The following is a 15,912-nucleotide window of genomic DNA, read 5'->3' on the forward strand; positions in this document are numbered from 1 at the left end:
ATATGTAGTCTAGATTAAAACATAAAAAAGTTTAAGTCTTAAACCGAAAGTAGTGCAGCTTCTTTGTTTACGGGGGTTACCGGGGTAACGGTTGCATGTCTGCTGTTCCATCAGTTCCATCTGCTGTCAGAGAGTGAATGTGTACTTTTTCATTCAGCGCTTCTCCTTCACTCGTTCCGCCATGCGCTGCTCATGTGTGTTGAACTTGTTAGTGCACATGCCTCTTTGATGCAGCATACAGCGGTGTTGTGCATTTTATCCAAATGATGGGAAATATTCTTAAAATGCATTCTAAAAACTGAATAATTCATAATAAATAACTATTCATATTTTGAAGTGCCCATGAAAACAATATTGAGCATGTTCATTATTGTGATATATCGCACCTGTCTAATTATCAGCTTCACAACATCTCTAATAAATAAAGAGACATTTTTGTAAAAAGAATTTGTCCAAAGACTATAGAATAGATACAACTATAAACTGTGATTTACTACTAGTGTGCGTATGACTCTCAGAAAGATGATTTACCTCATCATCTCCAGTTTACAGTTAGGATCTTTCAGTACAGCAGAGAGCAGATTCACTCCTGAGGCTCCTAGTTTATTTCTAGACAGATCCAGTTGTCTCAGGTGTGAGGAGTTTGATCTCAGAGCTGAAGCCAGAGCAGCACAACCTTCATCTGTCACTCCACAATTACTCAACCTGTAGAGATAAAAAAACAAAACATGCATGATAATAATTAATGCATTAATAATAAAGAGATGCATGAAATGAAGCAGGAACTTAAATAAAAAAATATTTACAAAAATAATACAGATGAGTCTATGGGCCCTATCTTGCACCCAGCGCAATTGACTTTGTACACCGACGCATGTATAATTCCTATTTTGCACCCGCGCACAGCAGACTCCCTCCACAGACGCACACCGGTAAACTAGGAAATGAATTTGCGCTCCCGGGGGCGGTTCAGCGCAAAGAGGAGGCGTGTTCCGACGCAAACATTCCCTGGTGCTATTGTGCAGGTTTAGAAAACAATTGCGCCACTAACCAGGAAAAACCTAGTCTAAAGTCAGTGGCGCGTTGCGCATGTTATTCATATGTAGGGGTCGACCGATTAATCGGTCGGACGATTAATCGGCCGATTTTTTGCATTTTTTAACATAATCGGCATCGGCCAATATCCAGTATATCAAGCCGATTATTAGGCGGGCGCATCTGTGGGCAGCCTTGTGTTGTTGTTGTGGACGCACGCTGCGCCTAGAGTCATTCTCCAGCAGAGTGAGCAGACCTCATCCAGTGCCTAAGGAAGGAGCTAAGTTCCTTGGAGAAAACTCCTTTATATTTAATTAAAACCTTTTGATATGTTACTGCCACCTTCGAGAAAAAATATGAATAGGCGACATGACGTTCGGTGGATATTGATAGCGTAGTTGAGGTTGCATTAGCACAGCAGAAGGGTTGCTATCATGTCACAACAATAAGTAAGCAAGAATTTTGCAATTACAGACAGATAATCTGATACTTTTATTTGTTCTGTTTTGTGTGTCTTATATTTGAGAGGGTTGTCACTCAATGCAGAGAAATAAGTAATAAAAAAGTGACCATAGGTTAGTGAAGGACTGGCTTGGCTTTGCTAGCGTCGTCGCTAGGGTTGGGTAGCTACAGACAGACCCGGTGCTAATATGGCACTGGTGCCTTAACGACCGTTATTTACCAGACCGAATATCAATGCGTATTTCTGTGCTACTGTTATGCCTGTGCTTCTCTTGGATGCTCTGAAAACGGACGTTAGAAATGTGACGCTAGTCAGCAGTTAACTTTAGCATACTGTTAGCTAGTAGCTGGATTAAACACGGTTAAAATGCTGGCCAAACAGTGTAATGTGTGACTGTATTTCACTGTAGACTAGGGGTGGAACATGTATTCGTATTGAACCGAAACGGTACGGGCGTCATGGTTCGGTGTATACATTTACACGGAGAATACATGGTATAAAAATAAATAAAACTCACGTGCAAATTAATTCATGTAATGCGGAACTACTGTTAGATACGCGGGTTCTTTGGGGACACCTAATTTGTAGCCCCGCCTTAGCTCTGAAGCAGGCTGCGATGTAAAGATTGCAATGCTGGAGTATTGTGTGTGTGTGGAAGAGAGAGAGGGAGAGGGAGACTTGGGAGAGGGAGAGAGGGGCGCGGGCGCGATCGAAAAGTCGCGTGTGTTTAAAGTCGCAAAGTGTTTACTTATATTTGTGTGTGTGTGTGTGTGTGTGTGTGTGTGTGTGTGTGTGTGTGTGTGTGTGAGGCGCGGATGCGATCGAACAGTGGAAACATAAAAACATACTCCGTCATTTTGTTTACAAGACATCATTCAAACTGCAAAGTGTTTAAGTTAATTACAATTTTAAGGAAAACAAATATATTAATCTGAAATGTAGCAAATTAATTTAATTCATTCAGGTACAATTACCAAACATATCTCAAGGTCACAACAAGTGCAGATTGGTCAAGTGTTCAATAAATGTTTTTGTTGAGAAATCTTGTCTATCTTAAGTAATTATTTGTGTTATATTTTATCTTTCAAATAGAGGTTAAAAACAAGCACATAATCGGCCAAATATCGGCCAAAATAAATCGGCAGCATTAATCGGCCATCGGCCGACCCGGATTTCAAAAGATCGGCATCGGCCTGAAAAAAACCATATCGGTCGACCTCTATTCATATGCTATATTAAGGGCGCATGCTTGGCCATAATCAATGTAGCGTGTGCACAACGCGCATGCACTTTGCTTATCTCATCTACACAGACGCAGCAGTTCTCATTTTTAGAAAACCATACATTGTTACAAGGAAAAATATTAACACACGAGGGAAATCATTTTTGTGTCCATGAAGATGTGAAAAAATAGGCATAAATCTAGCTTACACATTTACCCAAATTTTTATACGCCTGTTTAACCGAAGCTAATTTGGGTGGGTTTCTCCCATCCCCATACAATGTGACGTTGGGAAGTAACAATGTATTTTCTGTTTACCAAATGCTTTTTAATCTTTGCTATTGCTTTAATGCAAATGACCAAGCGCGCCGTTATTTGTTGCTTAGTGACAGACAAGTTCAAGTAAGCGCAATGCGCTGTATTTAATACATCATGATAACTCACGAGTTGAGTATTTGTGCTAATTCTGCACAGATTTGGTTTACACGAACTTCCCCAGCAAAGTGAGTAAACAAAGTAACACGCCAAATTGGGTAGTGATTTGAAGGCGTAACCCGCCACAGTTGATTTTTACCCGCATTTGGCGGGTGTTAATTTCAAACCCTGCTTATTATTAATATAAGTGCCTGTCCCAATACCCACATTTGTGGTCTTGGCCACTTGAGAGGACATACACGCAACAGGAAGTAGGTATGCAAGACTGATAAAGGACAAAGTTCATGTGAGGGTGAGGGTGAGCAGTTGATCATTATCATTTAAAGCAGGGGTGGGCAAACTTTTTGGCTCAAGGGCCACACTGGGTTTTAAAATTTGACAGAGGGCCGCCGGCCCAGTAGCAGATTATGAAACACAATCTCATGAAAGTGCCTATCTATACCACAAATTTTATTTCTCGTGCCATTTATACGCCAAAAATGTTTTTTGCGTGCATATGCTACGCACTGTAAACCCCTTGGTTAGGATTAGGGGTGCGGAGTGCGTGCCTATTACACGCCATAATGTGCGTATCATATGCACGCGAAAACTGCGTATCATAAGTAGGCTACTACAAATACAATTCGTGGTATTCGCACTTTCATGAGATCGGGCTGAGCAAACACATTTACGTTGTGGCAACGTCTGCGCGAAATTCAACAACTGAGAGACGACATTCTGACAATACATTTTTTATGTTAGATATCCCCCATTTAGCATGTTATGTTTTGAGGTTAATTTTTAATTAGTTAGATGTTAGATAATTATAGCCTATACTTTTTAAATATTGTTTATCCTAATTATTATTTAATGGGCCTAACAGTAAATTAGAAACAAAACACCTGCAAGTGTACACTTAGAAGAGTAAAAATGACAGAAATTAATTCAACTTTATTAAAACTGCATATGGCAATCAATTTGAACTTCCAAAAGTCATACATTTGTGGAAAAAACTAAATAAACGAATAAACAAATTTATTTTTAAGTATACTAAAATAAAACATAAAAAGCAAAGGCAGATCAGAACATTTAATGAACAAAACCCGGTTCTGTACATGGCAGACAGCCAGGGGAGCGTAGTCGAAAGCCGGGCGATAAAGGTTGGTAAACGGAATCAGTCAGGAAGGATACATCCACAAATCCAGAGGAGCAAAGAAACTAAATAGCAGACAAATCAAAGGAAAAACTAAACAGGTGTGCAAGCGGTTACCAAACATTTTTTTTCTCTGTGAGTTTCCAAAAAAGGAAAAAACATTAACATGCAACAAGTCTATGCGCTTAAGTCGCTGTCTGTTTGGTTTCCATGGTGACGCGTCATTGCTTGTTACGTGACACACCGCAGCCACAACAGCGCTGAATGAATGATGATCTGCTTTTATGTCATTTTTCCTTTTTTACATTTGTTAGCTATGGCATGAAATATCTGATATTCCGATTGTCAAATATATGCAACGCAATATATATATATATATATATATATATATATATATATATATATATATATATATATATATATATATATAACGCAAAGTATTGCAAGAAAAAGGCAAAATGAATGCGATCTTAAGACAATTTTTTAAATACTCGACGGGCCGGATTAAACAGCCTAACGGGCCTTATGTGGCCCGCGGGCCGTAGTTTGCCCACCCCTGATTTAAAGATACATTCACAGAAACAGGTCGCTGTGAACAGAGCTTTTTTTGAGGAGGTAAAAAGGGTGTTGTTTTACACAACCATTGAGAAATTTTAACCAAAGTATGTTACAAACTTTACATGAAGACCCTAAAAAATCATACCAACTTGTGGAAAATGGGCATCCAATGACCCCTTTAATGCACACTAAATCCACACTGACTCTAATACCACTTCGGAGCAGTATTTGAGACTAAGCGTATTTCATAATTCATCACATTCAGGAACTCATGTGGTCTGAAATCACAAAATTAGAAAAACCTTCCAGGTGCTTTATCTTATGCTGTGTTTTGAATTCAAACCGCTTATCCTCCTTTAAAAATATAAATATAATATATAAATCCTGTGCAAAGTACTTTCTTTACCTAACGAGGTTGTATGGGTATTCGAAAGCAAAATGTATTTCCTAGTTAACAAAAAACAAAACAAAACAAAAAAACAGTTAACCCTAACCCATTCCAAAGTTCACAAAGCAATAAATTCCAGAGAATGGTTTGAATATTCACAATCACTGTAACTTCCACTTTCTATTATAGTGAATGTAAACAAAAATTAAACCAATCAGGGGTTGGCGGTGGTGGGGCCCTTTGGAGATAATTGGCCCCGGGGCCTTTGCCAGTGATAATCCACCCCTGCGGCCAGTAATGGGATTTGGTGAAAATATCCAACTTGCTTTGGTAAGAAAGCACATGTTAAAATCATAAATGTGATCATATTTATGATAAATGTAATCATCGACTGTATACATCAAGAATTATTTAACTCTGTTTTATTGTCTGATAATTATCAAACTGGATATAATCAAATTTCATGGTCTGTAAGAATTCTTTCAAAATTTGAGCTGGCTTCAGTTAATTACATTACTGTTGCTGACAATGCGCTCCTTTGTGTTCCGCAGTTGTGTCACAGCTACCGAGGATTTCACGGCGTTCCATCCTGCAGTACTCAATTTTTTTTTCCGGTGTGATAAAGTGAACTGGAAAAAACGCCCCACACCGAATGGACCAAATAGACAGCTGTCCACAGAGTAAGTGATTATTTTAAACATGACGCATGTATAGTTCGACCCATATTATACCTGTATTCACATTCACATATTATAACACATATTCACATTTCATGTGTTGCGTGATATCTCTGCGCCCAAGTAGCAGTGCTTCGCCTAAGTAGCAGTGCTTCGCCTAAGTAGCAGTGCTTCGCCTAAGTAGCAGTGCTTCGCCTAAGTAGCAGTGCTTCGCCTAAGTAGAAGTGCTTCGCCTAAGTAGCAGTGCTTCGCCTGTGCTTCCCCCTAATATAGTCCTATGTCAATATCTGCCTAGGAAATCGCCTAGTGTTAATCTGCATCGCTATTCGTACTCGTTGTGAATACGCAGGCCACAAGAAGTAAAAAAAATTTATTTATTTTTTTTACATTTTTTTCACTTTTACTCAGGACATGCTAGCTGGCAACAAAGGATTCCATTCATTAAGCTAAGCTAAGCTAGCGCCGACCCTGTCAAACTAAAACAGTGCATGCACTGAGACAAAAATGCATTTGCCCTAAATGTAGGAAAGAAGGTGAATAAGCCCTATTTCAAAAAACGGTGGAGTGTTCCTTTAACATATGGATGATAACCAACAATTTTTTTTAAGATAAATTCCAGCAAAACTGAAGCCCTTCTTGTTGGGTCTAGGTCTGTTTTATCTTAAACTAAATCCTTTACCCTGCATATTGATAACTGTCCAGTTAGCATTTCCAATCAGGTGAAAAGTCTTGGTGTTATTTTTGATGGTTTGCTTTCTTTTGGTTCCCATATTAATATTTCATGTACTGATTTTCACATGCATTTTTTCATTTATGCAACATTGCTAGACTCCATCCATCACTTTCTCAGCAAAGCACTGAAGTCCCTATTCATACTTTGGTTACATCACAGATTGATTATTGTAACTCTTTTATTTGGTCTTCCTGAAAAACAACTCCATCGTTTACAGTTAATTCAGAACTCAGCTGCTAGGATTATCACCCATTCACGTACCTCTGATCAAATAACTCCTATTCTTTTCAAACTACATCGGCTTCCAGTTCGTTATCGTATCCATTACAAGATTTTACTCCTCACATATAAAGCTCTTCATAATTTGGCTCCTCTACCTCTCAGATCTTCTTCATTTTTATACTCCTTCATGTTCGTTAAGATCATCCTCAGCAGAATTATTGGCTGTTCCAAATTTTATGTTGTACATTTGGTGGCAGGGCTTTCAGTTGTGCAGCGCCAAAAATTATGGAATTCTTTACCATTGCACATTCGCCAGTTGGATTCAATTTCCCTTTTAAAGCTCAGATTAAAACTTATATGTTTAGAATAGCTTTTAGTGATTTGATTGTTTGATTTGTTGATTGTATGTCTGATCTGTTTGTATTTGACTGATTTACTTTTATGTTGTCCTTGAGTGCCTTGAAAAGCACCTATAAATAAAAGGTATTATTATTATTATTATGTTTTATTAGTGTAGTGATTGTTGTCAGTGTGACTTACTGAACTGATCTGGATTCTTTAACCACCGGCATCAGCTTCTGAAGAGCTTCATCTGCTGTATTTTGGGCTCCAATAAACTGTTTTAGATCAAAAACATCCATCTTCTGCTCTGATGTCAGCAACACATAAACCAGAGCTGACCACTGTGAAGAGGAGAGTTTGGTTTCTCTTATTTTTCCAGATCTCAGATAATCTTGGATCTCCTGCATCAGAGAATCATCACCCAGTTCATTCAGACAGTGGAACAGATTGATGGATCTCTCTGGAGAGTGATTATTTCTGATCTTCTGCTTGATGAGCTGAACTGTTTCCTCTTTGTTGTAGGAGCAGCTTCCAGTCTGTGTCAGTAGTTCTCGTAAGAGAGTCTGATTGGACTCCAATGAGAGACCCAGAAGAAAACGCAGGAAAAGGTCCAGATGTCCATTCTTACTCTGTAAAGCCTCATCCACAGCTGTGTGATGCAGACCAGCTAAAGCAATTTTCTTCCAGTTCACAACCTTAGATGACAGATTTTGTTTTGTTTGGTCAAACACATTTATGTTCTTCTTTGTAAAGTAAATGTGTGCATATAGAGCTGCTAGATGTTCCTGGATGCTCAGATGAACAAAGCAGAAGACTTTCCCCTGATTCAAGCCCAACTCCTCTCTGAAGATCTGAGTGCACAATCCTGAGTAAACTGATGCTTCTGTCACATCAATGCCACACTCTCTCAGGTCTTCCTCATAGAAGATCAGGTTGCCTTTCACAAGCTGCTGGAAAGCCAGTTTCCCCAGTTTGAGAATCATGTCTTCATTTGTCACGTTCTTCTCATAGTCCTTCTCATGCTTGATGTTGGTCTGAAGGATCAGGAAGTGTGTGTACATTTGAGTGAGAGTCTTGGGAATCTCTCCTCTCTCTGCTTGACTCAACATCTCCTCTAGGACAGTGGCTGAGATCCAGCAGAACACTGGGATGTGGCACATGATGTAGAGGCTCCTCGAGGACTTCAGGTGTGTGATGATTGTATTGGCCAGACTCTGATCACTGATTCTCTTCCTGAAGTATTCCTCCTTCTGTGGCTCATTGAAGCCTCGTACCTCTGTCACTCGATGGACCCACTCAGAGGGAATGAGATCCGCTGCTGCTGGTCTGGAGGTGATCCAGATGAGAGCAGAGGGAAGCAGATTCCCCTCAATGAGGTTCATCAGCAGCTCGTCCACTGAGGCTGATTCAGATATCTCACATAGTTTCACTTCGCTCTTAAAGTTCAGAGACAGACGACACTCATCTAGACCATCAAAGATGAACAACACTTTATATTCACCACTGAATAGTTTCATTCCTTCAGTTTCAGGGAAAAAGACATGAAGAAGATCTGAAAGACTGAGTGTTTTGTTCATCAAGTTGAGCTCTCTGAAAGAAAGTGGAAATATGAGCTGGACGTCCTGATTCTCTTTCTCTTCAGCCCAGTCCAGGATGAACTTCTGCACAGAGACTGTTTTCCCAATGCCAGCGACTCCCTTTGTCAGCACAGTTCTGATGGGTCTGTCTTGTCCAGTTAAAGGTCTAAAGATGTCATTGCATTTGATTGGTGTGTCCTCTGTTGCTGCTCTCCTGGATTGAGTCTCAATCTGTCTCACCTCATGCTCTTTATTGATCTCTCCACTTTCACTCTCTGTGATGTAGAGCTCGGTGTAGATCTCATTAAGGAGTGTTGGGTTTCCCTGCTTTGTTGTTCCTTCATACAGACACTGAAACTTCTTCATCAGACTTGATTTGAATCTGCTTTGGATCAGTTGAGGGTCGTGACAAAAAAAAAAAAAAAAAAGATTACAACATAAAGTAAAAAGGTAAAAATGGTAGTAAAATCAATTAATACTAGTTAAAGGTGCTCTAAGCGATGCCACGCGTTTTTTAGGCCAAAACATTTTTTGTCACATACAGCAAACATCTCCTCACTATCCGCTAGCTGCCTGTCCCCTGAACACACTGTAAAAAAATGCGGTCTCTCTAGACACCACAGGCTCCACAAACGGCAACAAAAACAAACTGGGCTCACCCGCACCACGAAACACAACAAACAGTGCTCCAGCCAATAACTGCCGAGAAGTATTTGAGGGGTGTGGTTTGCGGGGTTAGTGCGCATGCACATGAAGGGGGTGTGGAGGAGAGAGAAGCATGAAGAGGGAAGTTTGAATTATGGCCGACACACGACCAAAGAGATGACGTTCCGATGAACAAATTGCAAAGAAGAGGGACAAGGATAAGAAGCACGCGAAGTACCGAATTTACATCGGAAAAACCTTTTGAAGGTGGCGAGAACTCCGGCGGCACAAGGGCTTCCGATCCGACATTCAGTTGCTCTATTTTTGCAGAACAGGTAAATCCATCTTTCTTTCTAAACTGACGTTCATATTCGCCAAACCAACACAACAATGTAATTAGCTAGAACTATGCAGTCAGTGTTAACTTTGGTGAATACAACATATAACGTTATGTTTCTAGTAGCTAGCGATCAATCTCTATTGTAAATGATCAAGCAAATTCACAGTAACGTAGGGCGACAATTTGTGTGAATGGTTATTTTCATCCACTGTTTGTTATGAATTTGAATGTTCATTTATAGGCTATTGACAACTTTGACTAAATTTGTTTACGACGCCGCCGTTGTTTATGCTCACTGGGAAACGTGAAGCTAACGTTATCTTGCTATTATTGCGTCCTTGTATGGAGTTATAACCTCAGGTGGCGAAACAATTTTAAGATAATGTTTCTCTTTTTCTGCATTCTGTTCTGCAATATATAAAACCCTTTATCTAACTTGGCGACATTACACATTGAATGAAGTATCAGTAAAACTTAACTTTGTTTGTGACTACTTTGACTTTGAGGGGAGGAGGGAGGAGACGGGATGAGGAGGAGGGAGGGTCTAGCTAGCCTCCGTTTTGTTTGACAACAATTCGAATGTCAACAAGAAGTTTCGACTCCCGGGATCGCTTAGAGCACCTTTAATCAAACAATTACACAATATCACACAAGCAACAGTGGTGTTTGGCCATTAGAGCTGTGTCAATGAGTATTCATATAGATTTCATGATTTCACTGTGAAATCATTTGGAAATGTTTCATGTACATAGTACATTTTTAAGGAAAAAATTGTAAAACTTTAAGGTTTCATTTGTTAACATCAACTAAATTGGTTAACATAAACTAACAAAGAACAATACTTATACAACATGTATTAATCTTAGTTCATTTTACTTTCAGCACTTACAATTAAATTCTTAAGATCAAATGTTAGAAATAAAGGAAACTCACTTTTGGTACATTACTATCAAAGTATCCCATAGTATTACATTTAAATATTTGTTTTCTGACATAATCTGAAATAATAATTAATAAGTAAAATTAATCAGAATCAGAATCAGTAGTCCAAAATGTGAATATAATCACATTTTGTTGTGTTTTGGTTTGCCTCGACATAAGCAGCGTCGCCCCGTCATACTGGCAATAGAGGCTTAACCTGAGAGGCCCTGCCGGGAGATATTAATGCAATATATTTTTTATATTTATTTTTCTGCAGATACTGCAGAATAAACATTCTTTGTTCTTCATCGTATCAATGCGATCAGCTCACTGCAACTATATTTTATTTGTCAACAACCTACAGTGTGCTCATTTGTATTGATTTTATTTCAGTGCTGTTGTCATGTTTGTTATAGTTATATAGTTTCAATATTATGTCAGTATTGGTTATGTGTCTCTTCCCTTAAATGTCACTTTTCATGGACACACAGGACTCAGTTTGAAAAAGAATTCTGTTCAGTTGATTTTAGTTCTGAGGTACATCTACATGTGTCCATCCAGTCTGGTCCAGAGCTTCCTAAATCTTTTTCTGGAGTATTAGGTGGACACCTGCAAAATAAGTATTCACAGGGCTTGCAGGACAAGACTTGGAAAGCACTGATCTAGCCTATAGGTGTGTTCAACTTTGGATGAACCTGGCCTTATCAATTGGTGAAATTTTCCACTTGCAGTCAGGGGAAGAGATGAAAACAATGCCGTCAAGTCAGACACTTTCTGCTCCCTTTAGTGACACTTGCACAGTATTTGCTTTCTTTTTCACAGATTAAGTGGATTAGATGTATTATCTGTCAAATAAATTTCAGACGTTTACATATAGCATAACATTTATTCAGTTTTATTTTGATTAACATGACATTTCACAAACAGAGTTTTTACCTGTTGTAGTTTTTTTTTTTTTTTTTTTTTGCATTAGCATTAGCAGAAGTGAAGGTGTCAGAATAAACATAAAAAATGTATGTCATTATTGTTGGTGATGAGTCTGACCAATTGTGAAATGGATGTCGCCATCAGAGCTTGACCAGTCACTTCGAGATGTTGCGCAGAATGAGCCAGCCGACTCTTCTCGAATAGTTGTCACAGTACAGTGATGATATACATCAGAGTAATGTGGCATCAGTGCCATCAGACAAAATTTCTAACCGACATGCATACACTAGTCAGATGCTAATCGGTCTTTGAAGCACCGCATAAAACCAAACACACCTATTTAAAATAGAAAATTTTGTACCTCAGATCAGATGTGCGTTTTCCCTTAAATATTTTTATGTTGTCTATAGACTGGTCACTCTTCATGGACACACAGCTGAGCTCTGGTGAGTTTGATCCCTCCCTGTGGAATTGAGTAAAGATATTAGAATAGAGATTATAAAGTAGAATAGTGCAGTGTCCTCTTGTTCTTGGAGGCACATCAACAGTACACATTTTGGATGTTTTCCTTATTTGATCCAGCCATTTCAGGTCTTGGAGTTTCTAATAATGAGCTGATGAGTTAAATAGGGTCAGATTGATTAGAAAGAGGCTGAAATTGTGTGCTGTTGGTGTGCCTTCAGGAATAGTTGGGAACCCCTGGAATATAAACAATAATTTTATAGTTAATTTCACATATAGACAAACCTCAGAGAGTGTCTAACTATAGAAATATTATACCTCAGATCAGCTGATGTGTTTCCTTCAGTAAATCTTAGTGGTTTGTCCATAGATTGGTCACTCTTTATGGACACACAGCTGGGCTCTGGTGAGTTTGATCTGTCAATTTGGCATTGACATCAATAGAGACATTAGAATAGATATAATATAACAAACAAAATTCATATGGTTGATTTGACAAGTCGATAAACTTCAAAAAGGGAATCTATCTATCCATCCATCAGAAATATACCTCAGATCAGTTGATGTGTTTCCTCCAGTAAATCTTAGTGGTTTGTCCATAGATTGGTCACTTTTTATGGACACACAGCTGGGCTCTGGTGAGTTTGATCTGTCAATTTGGCATTGACATCAATAAAAACATTAGAATAGATATAATATGACAAACAAAATTCACATGGTTGATTTTACAAGTCGATGAACTTCAAAAAGGGAATCTATCTATCCATAAAACAGAAATATACCTCAGATCAGTTGATGTGTTTCCTCCAGTAAATCTTAGTGGTTTGTCCATAGATTGGTCACTCTTTATGGACACACAGCTGGGCTCTGGTGAGTTTGATCTGTCAGTGTGGCATTGACATTGTAGAGATATTGAAATAGAGATAACAGAATGGAGAGTAATTATGAATTTAAGCATAGAATATGTAGAATCTTTTCAAAAATAAGCTTTAGAAAATTTGAAGATTGTTGACATTGCACAAAGATAATGTCAGTGTCCTCAGCACAACATTATGAGAAAACCACTCACATCACCTTACCAACCCTGACAAACACCCAGAACATTTCCTATAACATTAAGATCCGATGAAGAGTTTGATGTACCTGCATTCTTGATGAAAATTTCCATCGCTGATTGTTTGAGAGTCCGCCATGATTCATTCAGTCTTTAAGGAGCTGCAAGTGTTAATCTGGTGCTATAAAATGACATACAAAAAGTATTCATTATTCATCGTTTGTTATTTACTTAAGCTAGCTTACAGAACAGTATGACTAGATAAAATAAAAAAGCATAATACCAAACTCTAACTTCAAGAAATTATGGCATTTACTAACAGGTCAGATGTGGTAATAATGTTTAAAAACCTCTTAAGAACATTTGATTAATGTGTGTGTGTGTGTGTGTGTGTGTGTGTGTGTGTGTGTGTGTGTGTGTGTGTGTGTGTGTGTGTGTAGCCTACTCTTTCACAACCTTAAATAAATATTGGTGTAGGTTTTAACAGTTTTCGTTGTAAGCCTACTTGGCATTAATATACAAATTAAATTATAATAGTTTGATGTATAGAAAACAAATACATTAAAAACATAACAGTCGTATATTAGTGTGTCGAAAATTAAATTAGCCTATTTATTAAATAACTAGCCAGCTGTTTATGTTTCATGCCTAGTATTTTACGTTAAGGCTAAGTTCATGCGGAAGTCACATTCAACCTGACCTCACCTGAGACTCACCTTGATCGAAATGTTAGCCAACTACACAGGTTCTCAAAATGTTCATGGACCACATTAATGGGCCTACGTGTAACAATAATTCAAAGTTTTTTTCTTCTTAGTTTTTCCGATTAAAACAACGAGCTCAGTTGTAAAATGGCGCAGGTAAACACAATTTACTTACACTTTCATGGCTGGCAGCCAGGGGGAGTTTCAAGCAACCATATCTCATCTCATTAAGTGCGGTTACAGAGAGACTGACTAAAGTAATACCTTGCCGTTTTTGATAAGTAATCAAAAATTCTAAATTATTTTTCTGTTTTAGCGAAACATAATTTTAATAAAACCGTCTGGGATGTGGGTAAGCTAGACGAAGGCGTTGGTCTTTTTTAAGATAATGAATATTACGTCGAAACGTAAATTATTAAAAATATATAGAAAATATAGGCCTACATTATTTCAGTACAATAATTGCTATTTTTCAACATAAGTTCCCAGTGCCCAGTGAAGGGAGCAATAATTATAGTTCACAATCACATAGGCTACTTGATATGTTGTGCGTGGGGCACAACAACGCGGGGTTAAATGTAGCACGGACCTTTTACATATTTAACCCCGCGTAATCCAAATTAAAAAGAGACAAAGTGCGGAAATTGCAAAAAACTGCAAAAGAGCTGGCTCTTTTGTCTCACAAACGACTCTTTAAAAAATAAATGTTTTAACTTGCTGAAAGTCCACCGCACAAAAGTGCAACGTGAATGTTCACATTTTTAATTGTCTATAACTCTATATAACAACCCGAAAACGTGCCTGCTTGCCTTGCACATCTAATTAAAGTTTTCCGACTATTTTTCTTACCTTCTTTTTTTTTTTCTGTGGATGTTATTGAGCTTGTAGGTTTAGCTCTTGCGTTCTTCTGAACATCTCGCCTACTTATTTTCTTTCCGCGTCTACGTTGAGGGTTTAGTATCGACAAACTACCGAAAATTAAGGTAGGATAATAATATCAAGATTTTCAAGTTTCGTTAAGTACTTCATGTTTAATTTCGTATTTTACGGATAGCCTGCTGCCTATGTAATGCGGAAGTCACCTTTAAACAACAACACACCTGAAGACTCACCTTGATCGAAATATAAGGTAGCCTACCAGACAACATGCTCAAGGTTTCCGTCCAGCTGCACATCAATTCCTGCATAAACAACTAAAAAATACTGTTAGACACTTTTTTTTAGACACTTAGTTTTCCCGATTTAAAGAATGTAAAGCTCCACTGGCAAAATAGGCTACAATGAATCTACTTTCACTTTCGTGTTTTGTCAGCAAGAAAAAAACAGTTTGGCCTTGAGAGAACATTCCAGCTCAATCCAGATCACACAAAGAGCGGTTATCTTATGAGAGACTACTAGACTAACTCACGGTGAGTTTTGATAAGCAATCAATCTAGTTTGCTAATATCTACTATCACCAGTTTTGATAAGCAATAAATAATTTAAATATTCAACATCATAAGTATTGGCAAAGAATGGGGATGATAAAGACAAGTTTAGGGGACAAATGTTGTATTACTAGTGTGACAAATGCGTTTTTTATTACAGTATCATATTTGCAGTAGCCTATCATAAAACTAAATTCCCGCTGCCCAGTGATTTGAGGGAGCAATAATTCAAGTTCTCAATCTCACATGTAGGCCTAGATCTGGGCATAATTAATATGACAATACCTTTAAATGTCTGTCCCAGTTTTATAATCTTAACATAATTCACCTCAGAATGCTATGTCATTTTACTTTACCATCACGGTTCACTGTAAGGTTGTTGAATATGGTGTGCCACACCCACGGAAGTGATGTCATAGCCACAGAATCTATATAATTTTTTATCACATACTTGCTTATGATGAGCTCAGTGTTGATTTTTACTAATGGAATAATTTACATGTAAAGATAGAAATTAAGAAGCTTAACTGTCCCACTTTACCCATTGTCCCACTTTGCCAGTATTCATCCTACATTTTGGGGTTTCAGGATTTTTTTAACCAAAATTTGTATAAAGATGAGTCTCAACTATGTTATGAAAGATATAAC

At 38.1% G+C, this 15,912-nt stretch overlaps 2 protein-coding genes across 3 annotated transcripts in view; both read right to left on the minus strand.

Moving 5' to 3' along the window:
• Nucleotides 1-15,912, minus strand: part of LOC309510591 (NACHT, LRR and PYD domains-containing protein 3-like) — a 71,072-nt gene that overhangs the window by 11,853 nt on the left and 43,307 nt on the right. Inside the window, exon 10 of the mRNA XM_082185444.1 lies at nt 532-705. Coding sequence (XP_082041570.1) covers nt 532-705 — 174 coding nt within the window. The remainder of the gene's footprint in view (nt 1-531; nt 706-15,912) is intronic.
• LOC309510610 (uncharacterized protein) lies at nt 11,659-14,022 on the minus strand. Of its 2 annotated transcripts, none has more exons than XM_082185483.1 (6): nt 13,850-14,022; nt 13,223-13,314; nt 12,862-12,960; nt 12,630-12,728; nt 12,398-12,496; nt 11,659-12,080 (listed from the first exon to the last, which is right to left on the minus strand). In XM_082185483.1, the coding sequence occupies exons 2-6, from the start codon at nt 13,270-13,272 to the stop codon at nt 11,954-11,956; spliced, it is 474 nt and encodes a 157-aa protein (XP_082041609.1). In that variant the 5' UTR covers nt 13,273-13,314; nt 13,850-14,022; the 3' UTR covers nt 11,659-11,953. The 2 variants fall into 2 exon arrangements, with proteins under 2 accessions (XP_082041609.1, XP_082041608.1); XM_082185482.1 differs by having other exon boundaries at nt 13,839-14,022.

The sequence above is a fragment of the Leuciscus leuciscus genome, assembly GCF_965113295.1.
Source record: "Leuciscus leuciscus genome assembly, chromosome: 12".
NCBI classification, from domain to species: Eukaryota; Metazoa; Chordata; class Actinopteri; order Cypriniformes; family Leuciscidae; genus Leuciscus; species Leuciscus leuciscus.

Bases quoted from the DNA above. Each gene is read 5' to 3' on its own strand.
- LOC309510610 (XM_082185483.1), bottom strand. From the start codon at position 13,272: ATGGCGGACTCTCAAACAATCAGCGATGGAAATTTTCATCAAGAATGC. The intron at 12,729-12,861 runs GTATATTTCTGT...CCAAATTGACAG, and splicing joins AACACATCAACTGATCTGAG to ATCAAACTCACCAGAGCCCA. The intron at 12,497-12,629 runs GTATATTTCTGA...CCAAATTGACAG, and splicing joins AACACATCAACTGATCTGAG to ATCAAACTCACCAGAGCCCA.